General features: G+C 37.7%; 1 protein-coding gene across 17 annotated transcripts in view; it reads right to left on the reverse strand.

Moving 5' to 3' along the window:
- KDM4C (lysine demethylase 4C) overlaps positions 1–16,407 on the reverse strand; it is a 478,025-nt gene that overhangs the window by 369,327 nt on the left and 92,291 nt on the right. For 14 of the 17 annotated variants that reach the window (XM_032392295.1, XM_032392294.1, XM_032392291.1 and 11 more), the window contains one exon: positions 4,228–4,277. In XM_032392295.1, coding sequence (XP_032248186.1) covers positions 4,228–4,277 — 50 coding nt within the window. Of the gene's footprint in view, positions 1–3,835; positions 3,890–4,227; positions 4,278–16,407 lie in introns of those variants that run through there. The other 3 variants (XR_004297893.1, XM_032392309.1, XM_032392299.1) reach the window with 2 other exon arrangements.

Consider the following 16,407-nt stretch of genomic DNA (forward strand, 5'->3'; position numbering starts at 1 on the left):
AAGGAAGGAAGGAAGGAAGGAAGGAAGGAAGGAAGGAAGGAAGGAAGGAAGAAATTCACACTGATTGTGGTCTTTTTTTTTTAAAACATGTTACAGATTTGTTTTTTATTTATTTGTTTGTTTATTTACTTATTTTTTATGTTATGTTAGTGTGTAATGGTCAAGTTTTTTTCCATTTCAAGATGGCTGGCAGAACATTTAGAGTTAAAATTTCCACCTAATTTAACAAGTATATGGGTCATTACATATGGTTTTTCATTGCATTCCTAAGACCACTTTGTTTCAGATCCCACTTCTCTCCCCTTGATATGACACATGGACCACACAGGCATAGATCAAGTACTCCCTAGGCCAAATACTTTGGGCTCAAACAGGTCATAGTCAAGGTATCCAGCATTTTCCTGGCTCAGCTTCCACCCAAAAAATCAAAGTACTCTTAATTTCCCTCCATAGTAATTCCTCCCTGCCAGCCAATATTCCCTTCCTGAATTCTTCCTTCCCATTCTCTGCTGTCACTTCTCAGAATTGTCTTTCACACATTAGAATTACATTAGCTTGGTATATGCTATGTATTATTGACCAATGTCTAAAATCCTAGAAGACAACCAGACATAAAATATTCAGATATATTTAAACACAGTGATATCTCACATCAAATTATGAGAAAAGTAAGCTTAGGGACTGTTGAACCATTCTTAATACAACTCAGCTGATAGAAAGACCCTGACACACCACACATTGTTCTCCACACCTAAGGCATGAGTTAGGCATAAAGGCAGAGAATATATTACTGAACTTCTTCATTTTTTATGGCTTAGGGGACCCCTTAAAATTGATTATTTATAATCAGGGGTATTTTTATTTATTAGCCTTTCACAACCAGGCATTTTAATATAGTATTTTCAGACGATCAGCTAAATGAATGCTTAAGGGAATAAGGTATTTATCATTTGGAGAGGAGACAGCAGATAAAAGTGTATTTTCCTAATTCCAAGACAGAGGTATGAGAAGAGGTCAATTTAGAATCTGTTCATAAAATTAAAATGACTTGTTATTTATTGCTGCTCTTCTACTCTCTTGACAGCAGGTTCACAATCTCAATTAGGTCAAACCCTCTGAAGGGATCTGAAGATGGCTTCCCAGAAACACACATATATGACCAATTTTGAGTATAATTTCAGAAAGTCCACAGACTGCCTGCATCCCACCCACAGATACTTACTTGTCCACCTCCTGGAACAGGGATCCCTGCAAATAAGGCTAAGGCTCTCGTTCCACAGGCTTAAACTCAAGACTACTAATCATTAAAACACACACACCCCAAAACTATTTTTAAAAAAACTAAATTAATCCTTCATAATAATGACTCTTCTGTTCCTTCTTCCTGAATGTTGTTTTAAAATAAGTCACAACTAAAATACCTGCTAAGTATAAGAATTTACTTCCCTTACTGCCATCTGAAACAAGATTCCTACTGATCATTCACACTTCCAAACTCAGCTGCACAAAGCCCTAACTCATATATTCTTTCCCAGTAACCAAAATTTTGACCACAGTAAATCATCTTCAATTATTTTAATATTGGCTAGCATTTTATCCACAATAAAAGACTATTGGAATACAGTCCTTTGCAAAAAATTTCAGTCATTCCCAATTTACTTTAATCCATACTTTGCTTAACTCAATAGAACAGCAAAGATATTGTCTTATTTCTAAAATAGATAAGATTTAGACATTCTAAAAAGTGAAAATGTTCAAAACTGTCATTCGTGATTTAATATTATACCTCTATTCTCCCTTATACTTTCCATTCAATTGTATCAAACCAAAAATTAGAAAGAATGTAATGGCATTATAGGCAAACATAACAAGTATAAAAATTGCAACAATTCACTTGAGGTTTTTTTTTTTATTACACTTAGGTCTACACAATATTGAAAAAAAAACCTATATAAATGAAAAAGCAGCTGAAGGGCAAAATCAAACTCTGGCTTTATTAGATGCAGACTTAATGTCTTTGAGATAAAATATTTGTAGGTGCCACAGTCAATCAAGATTTCAATAGAAACCAAAGATGAAAGCATTCATGCATAAAAGGCAAGTGTGATAATTATGATGTGCAGACAAGATAATGGAAACTATCCTAGGCTGCTTTTCATTTTCTGTATCAAGTGCTGCCTTGACCTAGACATCCAAAAATGTTCCATCACATTTACTGCATTATTTTATCATTTTAATTATTTAGCAGAATTTAATTAATTTGGTTGGCATCTGCTCAGTCAGGATGGGAATCCTCTACTGTCTCATAGGGTCTTTTCCCTGTGTCATTTCTCAAAATAATCCTGCAAAACAGTTTTGAATAAACGTGCAATTGATTCAAAGTTCTTGTACATCCTTCAAGTTTATTATCCTCTTATTGATTAAACAAATGGCACCCATTTTCCTAGAATGTCATTTTCTGACAGTTTATGTCAAAGCTTTTGCAGACAATTTATAGCAGAAACTTTAGTGTGTGACTCTATACTGTAAAGTTTACATTGGCTCCAGGTCTCTGGTGGTGAGGCAAATAGAAAATGGTGGAATATTTATTATAGAGAAGAATATAGTTCAGCATACAGATTTAGCACAAAGTTCACTGCCTGTGTATTTAAGGATTATGGTAATCATTTTCTCAGCTGCGCTCTAATCTATTCTTCAGAACCAGGGTTCATCCACCTTAATATTCATGAAAATAGTCCCTAACAAAGTTCAGGATTACAATTACATTGCTATTATTACTACAATGTATTACATTATAAAAACACTAAGGCTTTATAGTTATTAGCCTGCCAAAATTATAATAATGCTCCTGACAAATGTGATACTGTAACTGTTCCTTCTAATACTCTTCTATAATTTGGGGGCAAGTAACTTTTAGATATCATTAACAATTTCTGTTCAGAACTGTCAAGTCAATGAAAGGGGTTTTTCAGTGTCCCCATTTCATTATTAAATGAAAGCATATGTAAGACAGGAACAAAAATCTTTTCCTACTAGAAGACAAACCTAACACACCAATAAAACAGATCAGCACCTGACTAAAAGGACAATGGTCACTGAGGATTTGATCCTGGATAAAAGCAGAATGTCTTACACTAGTTGACACTCAAATTCGACTCCACCTTCCCCTAGAAATAAGTAGGGCCAGACTACTTCTTCCTTGGTAAGGGTGGCTAGCAAAACAGATGAAGTTGGCAGGGGGTAAATCAGATTCTCCCCCCTTGTGTAAACAGATATGGCAAGGTTTTCTTCTATGTCTTAAAGACAGAAAAGAGGGATGCCTGGGAGGCTCAGTTGGTTAAGCGTCTGCCTTCAGCTCAGGTCACGATCCCAGGGTCCTGGGATTAAGCCCCACGTCGCATTGGGCTTCCTGCTCAGTGGGAAGCCTGCTTCTCCCTCTCCCTCTGCCGGTCCCCCTGCTTGTGCTCACTCTCTCTCTCTGTCAAATAAATAAATAAAATCTTTAGGAAAAAAAAAAAGAAAAGAAAAGAGGAAGGCATTTTCTGCAGATACAAGTGGGTACAGAATGAAACCATTAATTGAGTTCTTCATTCGGGCCCTTATGAAGATAGACAAAGCCACAAAAAATAAAAATTCAAGTTCCAGTAAGGTATGTTTAAATTTGCAGTCTAAAAAGGCGTACACTCTCATGCTTATCTGGTTATCTGGGGACAGTCACCTCAATACTTCCATAATAGCAATCCCAAGCCCAGGGGGCCAAACCAGGAGTCAGAAGGAGATTTAATACAACCCTTTGGTGAAATGATATGACAACATAAAAGTATTCATAAAATACCTGCACCCTGAGATGCAGCCTCAGTACTCTTTGGAATTTATCTCAAGAGTGTAACTTAAGAGAAAGAAAAATATTATTAGCACAATAATGTTAAATAAAAGTTATGTATATATATATGTAAGTTATATAAAAGAAAAAGTTGGAAATAATCAAAACAGGTTAAGTGCAATCACTTGATGAAATACTAAGCAGCCAACTAAAATAATCATGAAGATTATAAAATGGAAAAATAATTCACACGGTAATATGAAAAAAAATTAATTGTTCAATTAGAAAAACATTCAAAAATCATTAACTTGAAAAGAGTAAAAGTAACAGTGACATTCCATACTGTAAAAATACCTCAAAAACAAAGAATCTATCCAGATGAGAAACACAGAAAGCAAGTTTACCTTGAGCTAGTCTTTCAAGTCGTTTTCCATGTTCCGGGGGTATTGCATACCTAAAATATTAAACATAAATAAAAATTTTAGGTTTATAACTGCTCAGCTAGTATCCTAAGATAATATCATGTTAAAAAAAAAATGCCAATTCCACTTAAATGAAATCAACAGAGATTAGAAAACCAATCGCAGAATCATATCCCTTGGACACTAGACAGAAGAAAAATAAACTGTAAACAACCTATTTCAGTGCCCAAGCTCTCCATCCCAACCACATTTTACAGATTAGGGAACAAAGGCTCAAGGCCAGTAAACTACTTGGACATGGGAGGCAGCTAGCCACAGCAGGGAGACTAGAATCTCTTTTCCAACACTCACAGCACCCCAGAAATCCAGGGCTATTGTTGGTTGTATGTCTTATGTTTTGTTGTTAGTTAGTTTGGCCTTTGTTTTTAAGAAAACCTAGGTAGTTGTGCTTTTTTTTAACCTTTTAAAATGTTTTTATTGACAAGCAGGATAGAACACAAAATTCTTATAGCAATATTCGTATTTCCACCAAACCTTTCTAAGAACATTATACTTTTCAAATAGATTTTATATTTTTTAAGATTTATTTATTTATTTTAGAGAGAGAGAAAGAGCATAAGCAGAGGGAGGGGCAGAGGGAGGGGCAGAGGGAGAGGGAGAAAATCCTCAAGCAGACTCCCCACTGAGCACAGAGCCTGGCACAGGGCTAGATCCCAGGACCCTGAGATCATGACCTAAGCTGAAATCAAGAGTCAGAAGCTTAACTGACTGAGCCACCCAGGTGGCCCTCAAATAGATTTTAAATAAAAAATTACCAGTGATAAGAGGGCAGGGTTTATTGATTTTATGATTTTATGACTTTTAAAATATTGATTATAGAAAAAAAATTTTCACCTTTGAACAGAAATACTCATTTCTAGTTCCTGGTATTTTACAAAGTGAAAAACTTGAACTTATCTACTGTGAACTTACTAACAAATTTTAAAATAGTAACTTCACGGGGCACCTGAGTAGCTCTGCATGGAGCCCACTTAAGATTCTTTCTCTCCCTCTCCCTCTGCCCCCCCCTCCTGCTCACTCACTCTTTCTCTAAAAAAAAACAAAAAAACAAAAAAACAAAACCAAAAACCCTCCCAATTTATTACATAAATAATAAATATTATAGGCAGTTTAATGAGGAAATTTAAGGATATTAAAAATAAAATGATCATTTCATGTTTTAAGTAAAAATGATGTTATTGTTAAAACCTACATTTGCTATGTTTACTAGCTCAGTATATATTAAGTACAAGTTCCTTTTTACTAAAATAATTTTTCTCATTTTACTTAATACCACACTTGGTTGCATTTAATGCCACTGATAACATATGCAAAATTTAATTGGATCCGATATAACTAGGCAATTTTCTAAAAGAAAATTCAACCATATATCCTGTTCCTTAAGGCACTGTTAATGAAATTATTCCAACTGAATTGGGAAGATAAAATTTTAGCATAACTAAATGACAATCATCCAATTTATTTATACACTGGCCACTTCTTACCAGTTTTTAATCCTAGTTTATATCACCAAATACACCCAGAAAAGGAGAAAAAAAACTTATATATGCCCCAGATAAGAGGGTCATGTCCCCCTTAACACACATCCACACACATGTGCATGCACACACACACATGCTTGCACACATGTCATGGATATATGCTTGCCCACAAATGGCTGGACACAAATGGAGATATACATCCAGATCCACTTTTCTGAAAATTGGCATCAAAGTTAAAGCTCATTAATCTGAGGTTCAATCATCTATTCAAAGAAAATATAAACATATATATAAATGTAAATATAAACATAAGTATAAACATACATATAAGGATAAAGAATACCTTTGACATAGTCTTTCAGTTAGTCCACACAACAACTCTATGACAAAATCACACAGCCAACACTTACAGTAAAGTCATCTTCTAAAAGGATACTTATGAAACTTCTCTAGAGGCTAATCATCAGAAAGATTTTCTCCATACATTACACAAATAACAAAAATTCTTTAAATTGGATACATGACCATAAGGCACTAAGTGTGTCCCCTTGATGCAACTCACCCTTTAAGCCACTAAGGTGTACAATGACCATTACAGGTGTGCTCCCCACTCTCTTCCAAACTACCCTCCAAGGTGTGCTAAAGTCATCTCTACAAATACAGCTGACCATGACAAAGCCCTGGACCTTCAAAGGCTGACTATAACCTGAAGGACAGAAGCCAAACTGCTCTGAAGGGCACACAGGCCTGCTGCAATCTTGGCAATTTTTCTGATGTCCCAATCAAACCTGCTCTTTGGCTTTAACAAATCATTTGAAGTTCTTTCCAGGGCCCTTGCTATTTCACACCTCCACTATTTTCCATCCCCTATTTCTTGGCTTTGCATGCCCTCGATTTTGTCAACAAAAACACACATTCCTTTTTCCAAGCTCAGCCTGAGTCACCCCCAGGGAGAGCTTCCCCCCCCTCTTTTGCTGTCTCACTCACATGGGATACAGGCCTCCACCATGGCACTCAGAATTTAATTTTTTTTACCTTTTTGCCTCCCTGCTCTCCTCTCAAGCTCTTTAGTGGCAAGGGCTAGTGTCTTTCCCCTAGAACAAAGCACCAGCTAAGCAGATGATCAGTGTTTACTGACTTTTGTCACTCTCAAGTGATGAATCATGTTCCTGATCCTCCAGAATAAAAGGTGTGGAGGGGAGGAAGGATATGGGAAAAAGAAAAATACTCCCACATTTTTCACTCCCATTCATCCTGGAATCCATTGCAACCTGAATCCTATTTTTATCATTCTTGATATAACTGCTTGGACAAAGGTTGCCCCATTTTTTAGTCCTTACCTATTTGGTCCTCTCTGAAATTTTTGACCAGATCCTTGAAATACTCACTTCCCTTGGGTTTCATGATTCAACTCATTTCCAGTGATTTTCTACCTTGTGCTCTTGCCAAACCTCACAATGACATTCTCCAGGCCTCCTGTGGAGTGCTTTCACATTTCTCCCTGAGGGAACCACCTTCACTCAAGGCTTCAAAATCTTCCTTGTGGTGCTGAACTACATCTCCATTCCAAGCATCTCTCTTGAGCTCTGAAACTCTATGACAAACCAGCTATTCAACAAATCCATTTGGCAGCCATCAAACACAATTTGTCCAAAGCTTAATCTTCCAACATCTTCCTGGCAGACCTGCTTCTCCTCCAGTTCTTCATCCAACCAACTGTCCAGAAATGTGGGAGTTGTCTGTGGTTGTACTCCCACTATTTAACCAACCCCCAAGTTTTATGTCTTCTACCGTGTACCTGTTCAAGAGAGGTCTCATGAATCTCATGCCTTTATTTCTCTATCCCCACTGCCACCACTTGATCCAAGCCACTATTCTCTATCACACACAGTACTGCTGCATCTCTTCAATAGTCACCCTGCCTCCAGCCTTGCCCTCTCTAGTCCATGTAGCCCAATCAGATTGCTTCACTTTTCTTCCCTGTTTAAAATCTATGTAACAAGAGGAACTTGTGACTAAATAGAGGCAGGCTGGAGGGCCCATATGCATAGGGGCTTACTACAGACGATGAGTGACCTCAGTGAGAGAAGTCCTAGTTCCATGGCCCTGAAAAGCTCCTAGATGTTTCCATGAAAGTATCCCATCACTTCAGAAGTCTCAAATACACAAGATCAAATTCATGACTTCCCCCTTTAAAATGGTTCTCTCTCCCAGCATTCCTATTTCAGTTCATAACTCCATTTTCCCTTAGCCTTCCAAACTAGAACTGTCAATCAACTCTTCCTTATTTCTCAATCTCTCTGCCCCCATTGCTAGTCACAAGTTCTATCCACTCTACACACAAAACCTTATATCCATCTCCTGGTAGCATCACATTAATTTCAACCTTGTTTTGCCCCCAACTAGACTACTACCATAACTGAACCCTGCCTACATCTCTCTGGGCAGCTAGAGTGTTCAAAACACTATCATACCATAAGAACCTTAATTCCTTACTGCCTAGCTTTCAAAGACACCCCCCCCACACACACACACACACAATCTAGCCCTAGCCTTAAATATCAAGTCTGCTTTCAGTAGGCTAGACTATGAATTATTCTGTCACTCACATGGGCTTTGACCTCACTCCTCACTTCAAACAGCCCCCTCCATTCCACTTCAAATCCCAGCCCTCCAAGCCCAAATTCCACCTCCTCCTTGAAGCTTTCACTGACCATTATAAATCTCAGCAATCTCACCCTTTTTTCTTTCTCCCAGTGCCATTCTGTTATATTTTTCACGTAGTATTTATCATCTACTACTTTCCAAATCTACCTGCTGTTCAGTGTGCATAAATCAATTCAACGGATAGCCACTGAGTTCTATGAGGGAGAGAATGCCTACCACAAGCCAGAAATTTTCACATGAATTATCCTTTTTAACATACCTTGTATAGTGAGTACCCAGTTCATAGCCAGGCACTCTACTATGTACCACAATTGCTTGGTTATGCAGCTAATACTTAATTCTTTGAGGATATGAATGTGTCTTGCCCTTCTTTGTATTCTTTGAAATCCACCAAATAAGATGCCTACCACTGTATATTCTCAAGTACATACTGGTTTGTTGAAATTATTAATTGTTCATTTAACCTTTAAGACAGTGTTTTTGTTTCAGATATAATGAATACTGCCAAAAATTCTGCTAATATTAAGAAACTATGAATCACTAATGAACTATGAATACACTAATTAGATATTTACAGGGTAATGTTTTATTTAAAACCAGAGTCTTTTATGAATTAAAAAAAAATAAAAAAGATCTAATATGAAGACCAAGGAAAACATAACAATCCCTCTAAGCACATCTTTGGGTGGTTTACTCAAAGAAGAGACCTAAAGTGAGGTTATCCTGATGGGTGTAATACAAACACTATCTTGAATGAATAATACCAGGCTGACCTTTCTATCAGTTGGCAAAGCTGTATTTTTCAAAATGTAGTAGATCCATTTCTCTGATTCAGGTTTTCTTGATGAAGTGGTCCACTGTATTTCTCTTTTCAAGATATGCTCAGTCCATAAGTCCATTAGAAGCTCATTTATCAGCACTTCTCCTACTCTTCAGATCACTCCCTGAAAGTCTCCCTAACTTGGTGGGAGGAGGGGGGAACCCTGGGGCTGTCACTAATGTGCTTGGAAATAATGTTCTCAGCTTCCCCCACCCCCTCCACCCATACCTCTGTCACCGGGCTGTCTGACATAAGTAGCTTCCTGAGTCCCTCTATCAGTCTCACTAACAGGCCTGCTGGCACCTCCTGCTGGCCCAGCTACAATCTACCCTGTAACATCCAGGGCAGTCTTACCAAGCCCAGAGCACACAGGGCAGAACCTCTTCCAGGTCCATGCCATGCTCAAGCAGATCAGTCCTAAAAAAGGGGCTGCTCTTTACTCCCTTCCTTTAACTGAGACTGTGTGTGAAATAGCCCCTTCCTCCTCTTGTGTTTACATTTCTTCTTGCTGTTTGCTCTTACAGTCATCTCCCAAAAAGAATCAAGCTCACATCCCCAATGACAGTTTTCTGACAGACAACGAGTCTAAATTGACCCTCCCCACTTTTACCTGACTTGTTCTCTATAGTTACTAAGGGGTTGAAAGCTCAATGAAAAGATTAACTGACCAATAAATACTATAACAGTTCATCATTGCCACCACTAATTGAGCACTTACAACATACCAGACCTTGAGCTAAGATCCTGTAATCCAAATTCTACTACTACCACCTCCATTCTACTGATGAGGAAACCAAGGCTTAGAAGGATTAATTTACTTGAGCAAGAAGGATAATAAAGGTGGCACCCAACCCCAGACCAATATAACTCCAAAGCCCAAGATGTGCTTCCCAGCCCCATATTCCATTCCTGTTTCCTCACCAATCACCACAAAGATGCCAGCCGGAAGGAAGTGAAAGGGGCTAATAAGCACCCCTCTCCCCAAGGCCATATACAATTATCACTGCAATCACTGGGGGGAAATCCAACTTTTGGAGGAAAAAGTCTCTTGCCTGCTGCTAACAGAACAAAGCTCCAATACCCACAGAATATACTCCCAGCTACCCTTCCTACCTTTATCCACTTCTAAAACTCACAACTGGAAAAACTGAAATTACAGTGTGCACCAAGCAAAAGACAACAGCATTTTTTTAAAAATGCAGATATAAAAAATAAGGCCATTAAACCACTACCAAAGTTTCCCATTGGTTCTTGTTACAAAAAACTTCATGAATCAAAAAGTAACTCAAATATACAAAAATAAACAAAACTCATTATTTCTGAAGTGGTTAATTTACAATATACTTTTTAACAAGGCATTTTCCTAGTTGTGTCAAAAAGAAGGCTGAACAACTGTGGATTTTATATGTGTGATTATGTTACATTTTCACATTACTGATAATATTAACAAGTTTTAATATTGGGCATTTATTATAGTTTAAGCATTCATATTTTAAATTACAAAGTCTCATTAGTTAACTGTGGAAAATACAAGATCGCTTACTTCATTTTCAGTTCTTAAAAACAGATGGATGTGAGAAACAGAAAGACTGTAAGGGATGCTGTGGTAGGTGCCAGGCTCCCCCTTCCTGATGAGGCCTTCACTGCATTCTCCAAAGGAAGGCTTCTCACCCTACCTCACACCCACCCAAAATCATGTTCCCTCCCTGAAGATCATGGCAGTGGTGGCCCATATACAATGAATGATACATATATGAATATAAAAGCCTGATCCTCTTGCCTCAACTTGGAGCAATTCTGGAGGCACTTGACAGCTGCAGCTGCCTGTGGGATCTGCCCATGGCTCTAATGCAGTTTAATTTCCCCCAACTGCCCAGCCCTGCCTTCCATCCCCCTCACAGGTGTTGTCCAAGACACCCTGGCACACAAATCTGAGTTTCAGAGTGGGCTTCCTGAGCTACAATGAATATGTCTGTAAGGAGGTGTCACTTAAAGCTAGGCATCTAAAAGCATGGCCTAGAGAACAAGGTATTTGAGCTGAGGCCTTATTAGACTAGACAAAAAGCCCCTGAGCAAAGGAATTCAGGCAGAGCTTAGCCCCACCCTTATGCCATCTTATAGCTTATTTCCTAAAGAACAATTAAATGAAAAAGAGAAACTCTACCAGCCACATCTGCAGACAGTCATAAGTCAGGAAACTGTAGCAAAAAAAAAAGTCCTAACAAGAAAGTTCCAGTGAATAAGTGAGCATTAAAAATATAAGCAGCTCTGGGGCACCTGGGTGGCTCAGTTGGTTAAGCAGCTGCCTTCGGCTCAGGTCATGATCCCAGGGTCCTGCGATCAAGTCCTACATCAGGCTCCTTGCTCAGCAGAGAGCCTGCTTCTCCCTCTCTTTCTGCCTGCCTCTCTGCCTACTTGTGCTCTCTCTCTGTCTGTCAAATAAATAAATAATATCTTTTAAAATATATATATATATATATATATATATATATATAAGCAGCTCTTTTTCATCTGGGATTCAAAATACAGTTCAGTATCCATATACATATAAATTAATGTCCTGAGCAATCATAAAAATCAAGTTACTTTTTGTCTGAAGTCATTATAAAACTTAGTAAAAACAATAACTGCACAAAACTTGATTTTCAAGAAAGAATATATTTCGTGTTACTTAATCCACTGAATATTTTCTAAGTTCTAAGGGTGTCTTACACACTACTAATGGGTCTTTTCCCCTGAAAGGAAAAAGATACTATGAATTATTAGTTGATATCAACTACAGGCAACATAAAAGAAATCTTTACTCCTTAATACTGATCTCTCCAAAATACTCAAATGATAACATAGTAAGCAGTAAAGTGATTTTTCTAGGACTAGAGGATCAAATGACTGATTTTCAAACTGTTTTCCATGCCTGCTCCTGCACCCCCCCCCCCCATCTTGGGCCCAGTGTTTCTTGATGAAAGTGCTTCAGGAAAGGAGTTACTGAGGAACAGTGTCCCACCAAACACATTTTAGCCAGGTCAGCTCCTCCTTTATTTTCAGTTTTATATACTGACCTTCTAAAGAAAATTTTCATTTACAGAAAGTCTGGAAACTTCTGTGCTTTCTTGAAGTGATTAGCATGGTTCCTGGCACATGTAAAAGGACTTCACTAAGGGGCACCTGGGTGACTCAGTCAGTTAAGCGTCTGACTCTTGATTTCAGCTCAGGTCATGATCTCAGGGTCCTGGGATTGAGCCCCACATCAGGCCCCACATTCAGGGGGAGTCTGCCTGAGATTCTCTCTCCTTCTGCCCCTCCCCACAGCATGCATGTGCTTGCTCTCTCTTTCTCTCTCTCTCTCTCAAATAAATAAATAAATCTTAAAAACAAAAAAAGGACTTCACTAAATGGAATAGAGTCACCAGAAACAAACAAAACATACTTCACCACCCTAGTCAAGCCCTATTCCTTGAAAAGTAAGCTTACAAAGAATGAATACATTTGAGATCTTAGAAGTAAGACATAAATCTATTTGCAAGCCCACCTGTAGATGTGCAATCACACACACACATACACAAAGTCATATTCCTATATGCTCAAATCAAAGAATAATTTTTGCAAAAAAATATTAATACGTATTTTCTATAAAGTGCTATCTAAACAGTAAGATTAAAAGTCTGAAAAGGAGGGAAGGAATTGGGGGAAAAGATAAGCTAGGCAAAGTAACTGGTAAATTATGACATTTGCCATGGTAATTTGCTAAACTAACAGCACTAATGTTTGTTTTCCATGAACTACAAAGTAAATAAATTTGCATTAACCTTCTGATTTTTCCCTAAGAGTTATGGATTTGATTCAGCAATTTCTTTTCATTTGAAGAGAGTTCTCTGGTTCTTATTAAGTGATGGTGGTGGCTTTAGTGAAAGAATAGCAACAAATAAGAGGCATCCTGGAGGAATTTACAAGCTCCTGCTATGCTTTCCAGGGGTATCAAGAGTACTAAATATAAGTTTAGAGTTCCTGTATGAGAACCCATGCTTACCAGTCAGTTAGTAAAAAGGCATTACATCACATCACTTCAGGGAAAAGAGTGAGATTTGCTTTGAAAATCGCAAACACTAGACCTCACTGATGCTTCTTTTAGGGAACTCTGCTGAGCAGGGGTCTATGAGACTCAGTGGACTGCAAGCATGGGGATGGGTGCCAGTTCAGTGGTGTTTATTCCCAAGTCAGGCTCAGGTCTAAGTAAACTATGATCCACTCTATCAATAAAAATTTTTGTTCCTGCTTATCACTGTACTCTCTTCTTCCTACAAATGTAACCAATAGCTGACTAGAAAATGAATACCATACTTTTTAACTATCTTTCCAATTTCTTAAACCTTTTGTAGTAATATCTTAAAAACTATACATACATATGCCTAAAAATAATCAGAATAACTTATGCAGTTAATTTCACTAATACTTGGTTAAAGTATTTATACAAATCTATTTTTCCTATTTAGAGGGTAATTTTCTCTAGGAATAGTATTTAAACCAGAAACAAACTACTTAATTCCAAGAGTATTTTTTCTATATAAACCATCAAAAGGATACAGCTTTCATCATTATCTAATTAGTCTTAATATCTGCAATTAGAATATATTAATGAGTCTAAACTTACTACATAGACAAGTAGGAGTTGGTACCATGGGTTGTTAATTCAATATATCATTAAATATTATCAAGCTATCTAATTCCTAAAGCAATATTCTAACCTCAATAAGAAATTCCTCAGTAAGACTGTTTATTTAACAAATATTGAGTACCTACTGTGTGCTGCAATCATGCCAGATACTGTGCCAGGCATGGGAGATGTGCTAGTGAACTAGACTAACAGGGTCCCCAGCTCTAGGAGCTCACACTTTGATGAAGATATATATTAAACATGCATGGGTCAATTTGACTCCAACTTGTTTGTTCTTTTAAAGAGACTTGAATTCTAAAAGTCAACAATAATTGAATACTTACTTATTAGTAAACAGCTTCTCCTCTACCCAGGAAGAAAGGAAGAGGAAAAAGAGCAAGGGGTGAGATGGAGGGGAGTGAATGGAGAGAGGGAAACTTGCAGAGAAAGGCTGAGACAAATACCCAATAGGAGCATCTGATCTCTGGATTGAGCCATGCTTCTAGCTTATCCCAACCATATACACTAGCAGATGTCCTTTTGCTTAAACTGGGTTTCTGTCATTTAGAACCAAGAATCCTTATTAATACAAGATCTATGAGGTCTTATATATAAGACATGCAATATATTTGTTAACTGAAATATATGAAATATTATTGATTGAGCACTTACGATGTATCAGGAGCTGTGGCACATGCTTTGTACACTGTATTTTATTTCATCCACACAAGTACCTTAGAACCATCTGAGTGTTTTAGGAGAGGAAATTGAGGCAGGGAGGTTATATAATAATTGCCCAGGTCACATGCTCAGTAAAAATAATGCCAGAACTCAAAACACAAGACTCAGGTACAAAAAACCCATGCTCTTAAATACCACACAACACTGAACAAATGATCTAATGAGAAAGCATCAAACTAAGTTTAAACTATCTATCCTGAATAATCTGACACTTCTTAATGCTACATGGTACTTTTACAAAATCTCACAGTTGAATAAAATTTAACCAAGTCCAAAATACTACAGCCCATTCTTAATTTTTCCAAAAACATCCAGGAGAAACTTCTTGCCTGATTTTAGACCTTTTCAGAGCTTAAGACATGTCCTCTCAAATCTTACCTTTCTCCTTCTCTAGAGAGTAAATCTGAAGTCTCTTATTCACTGTGTCTGGACACAGTCTCAGGAAGAAGGATTCGAGGCACCATCCAAATTCTATATCCCTCAGCAATTAACCACTATCACATATGACACTTGAAAGGGAGAATTATATTTTATTTATCCTTGAAATCCCTACTCTATTATATACAGATACATCATACCAAGTTCAAGCTTAGTCATTACTATGACCAAAAAATGATGTATTTTCATAAGGTTATTAAAATAATAGTAATTGAAAATATTTGTATAGTACTTTACAGTTTACAAAGCACTTTTATACAAAGTATATCCCTGGACCCTCCTAGCAATCCTATAAGGAGACAGAGAATAAATCACACCTCCATTCAGCAGTTAAAGAAACTCATGATGAAAGAAGTACAATTATTTGCCCTAAGTCATACAGCTGGTAAGTGACAGACTAAGATTTTAAAACAGGTCTTCTGGCTCCAAAGTCAATGTTCATTCCAAGAAAATAAATACTTTACCACTGACTGCTAAAGCAGTTTTCTATGTGCTTATTTAAAGCATTCTTTCTCCTCTAAACCTTTATGCCAGAAACGTTTAAATAAATCATTACCTCCTCTAAAGTCTCTTCAGTACAACCCTGTGTTCATGAACACTTACTCAGCAAAATCTGCCACCCTTAGCGCCCAGGAAAGTGTGTCTCAAGGCTTCTACCTGGAGCTGTGCATCTGCAGCTACTCAGAAATCCCAGAAAAATGAGTGTTCTTAATAGCTACACTTTAGACAAAAATCTTTATATAATGTTCTATATATTTCCTTGTCTGCCCTTAAACAGATTGTTCTAAAACAACACTCTCCTGATTCAAACAAGAATTATGTACAGAGCCTCAGTCCTCTAGCCAGGTCCTGTGTTAAGTGCTGATGATTCAAAGGCAAAGAGACACAGACCCCAACTTCAAGGAAGACACAGGAAAGGGTGAGGAGGTAGCCAGAAGCACCTGAAAGGTGCAAAACAGGTGTCTAAGGTAGGGGGAGCACATGCTCCAGAAAGCCTTTGGGCAAAAAATAAGGGATACACAGGCAGAGAACAGCAGAGAGCACCATAGACATGGAATTAAGGAGGAAATCCTAGGCAGTTTTGCAATAATCATATCCAAAACTTGATGCCTAAGGGTAGAATTGAAGAAGAAGAAGAAGTCGAAGTTCAACACCAGCCTATAAGGCTAGAAGAAAAAGACACATTGCTAGGGTCAGAGATGTCAAGCACAGGTGAGGGCACCCCTGGAGAAAAGTAAAGGCAACTATCCCACATACAACTCAACAAGGAGAAGACAGCAGAAAAGGAAACCAGGGCACGTACG

The sequence above is a fragment of the Phoca vitulina genome, unplaced genomic scaffold, assembly GCF_004348235.1.
Source record: "Phoca vitulina isolate PV1807 unplaced genomic scaffold, GSC_HSeal_1.0 scaffold67, whole genome shotgun sequence".
NCBI lineage: Eukaryota > Metazoa > Chordata > Mammalia > Carnivora > Phocidae > Phoca > Phoca vitulina.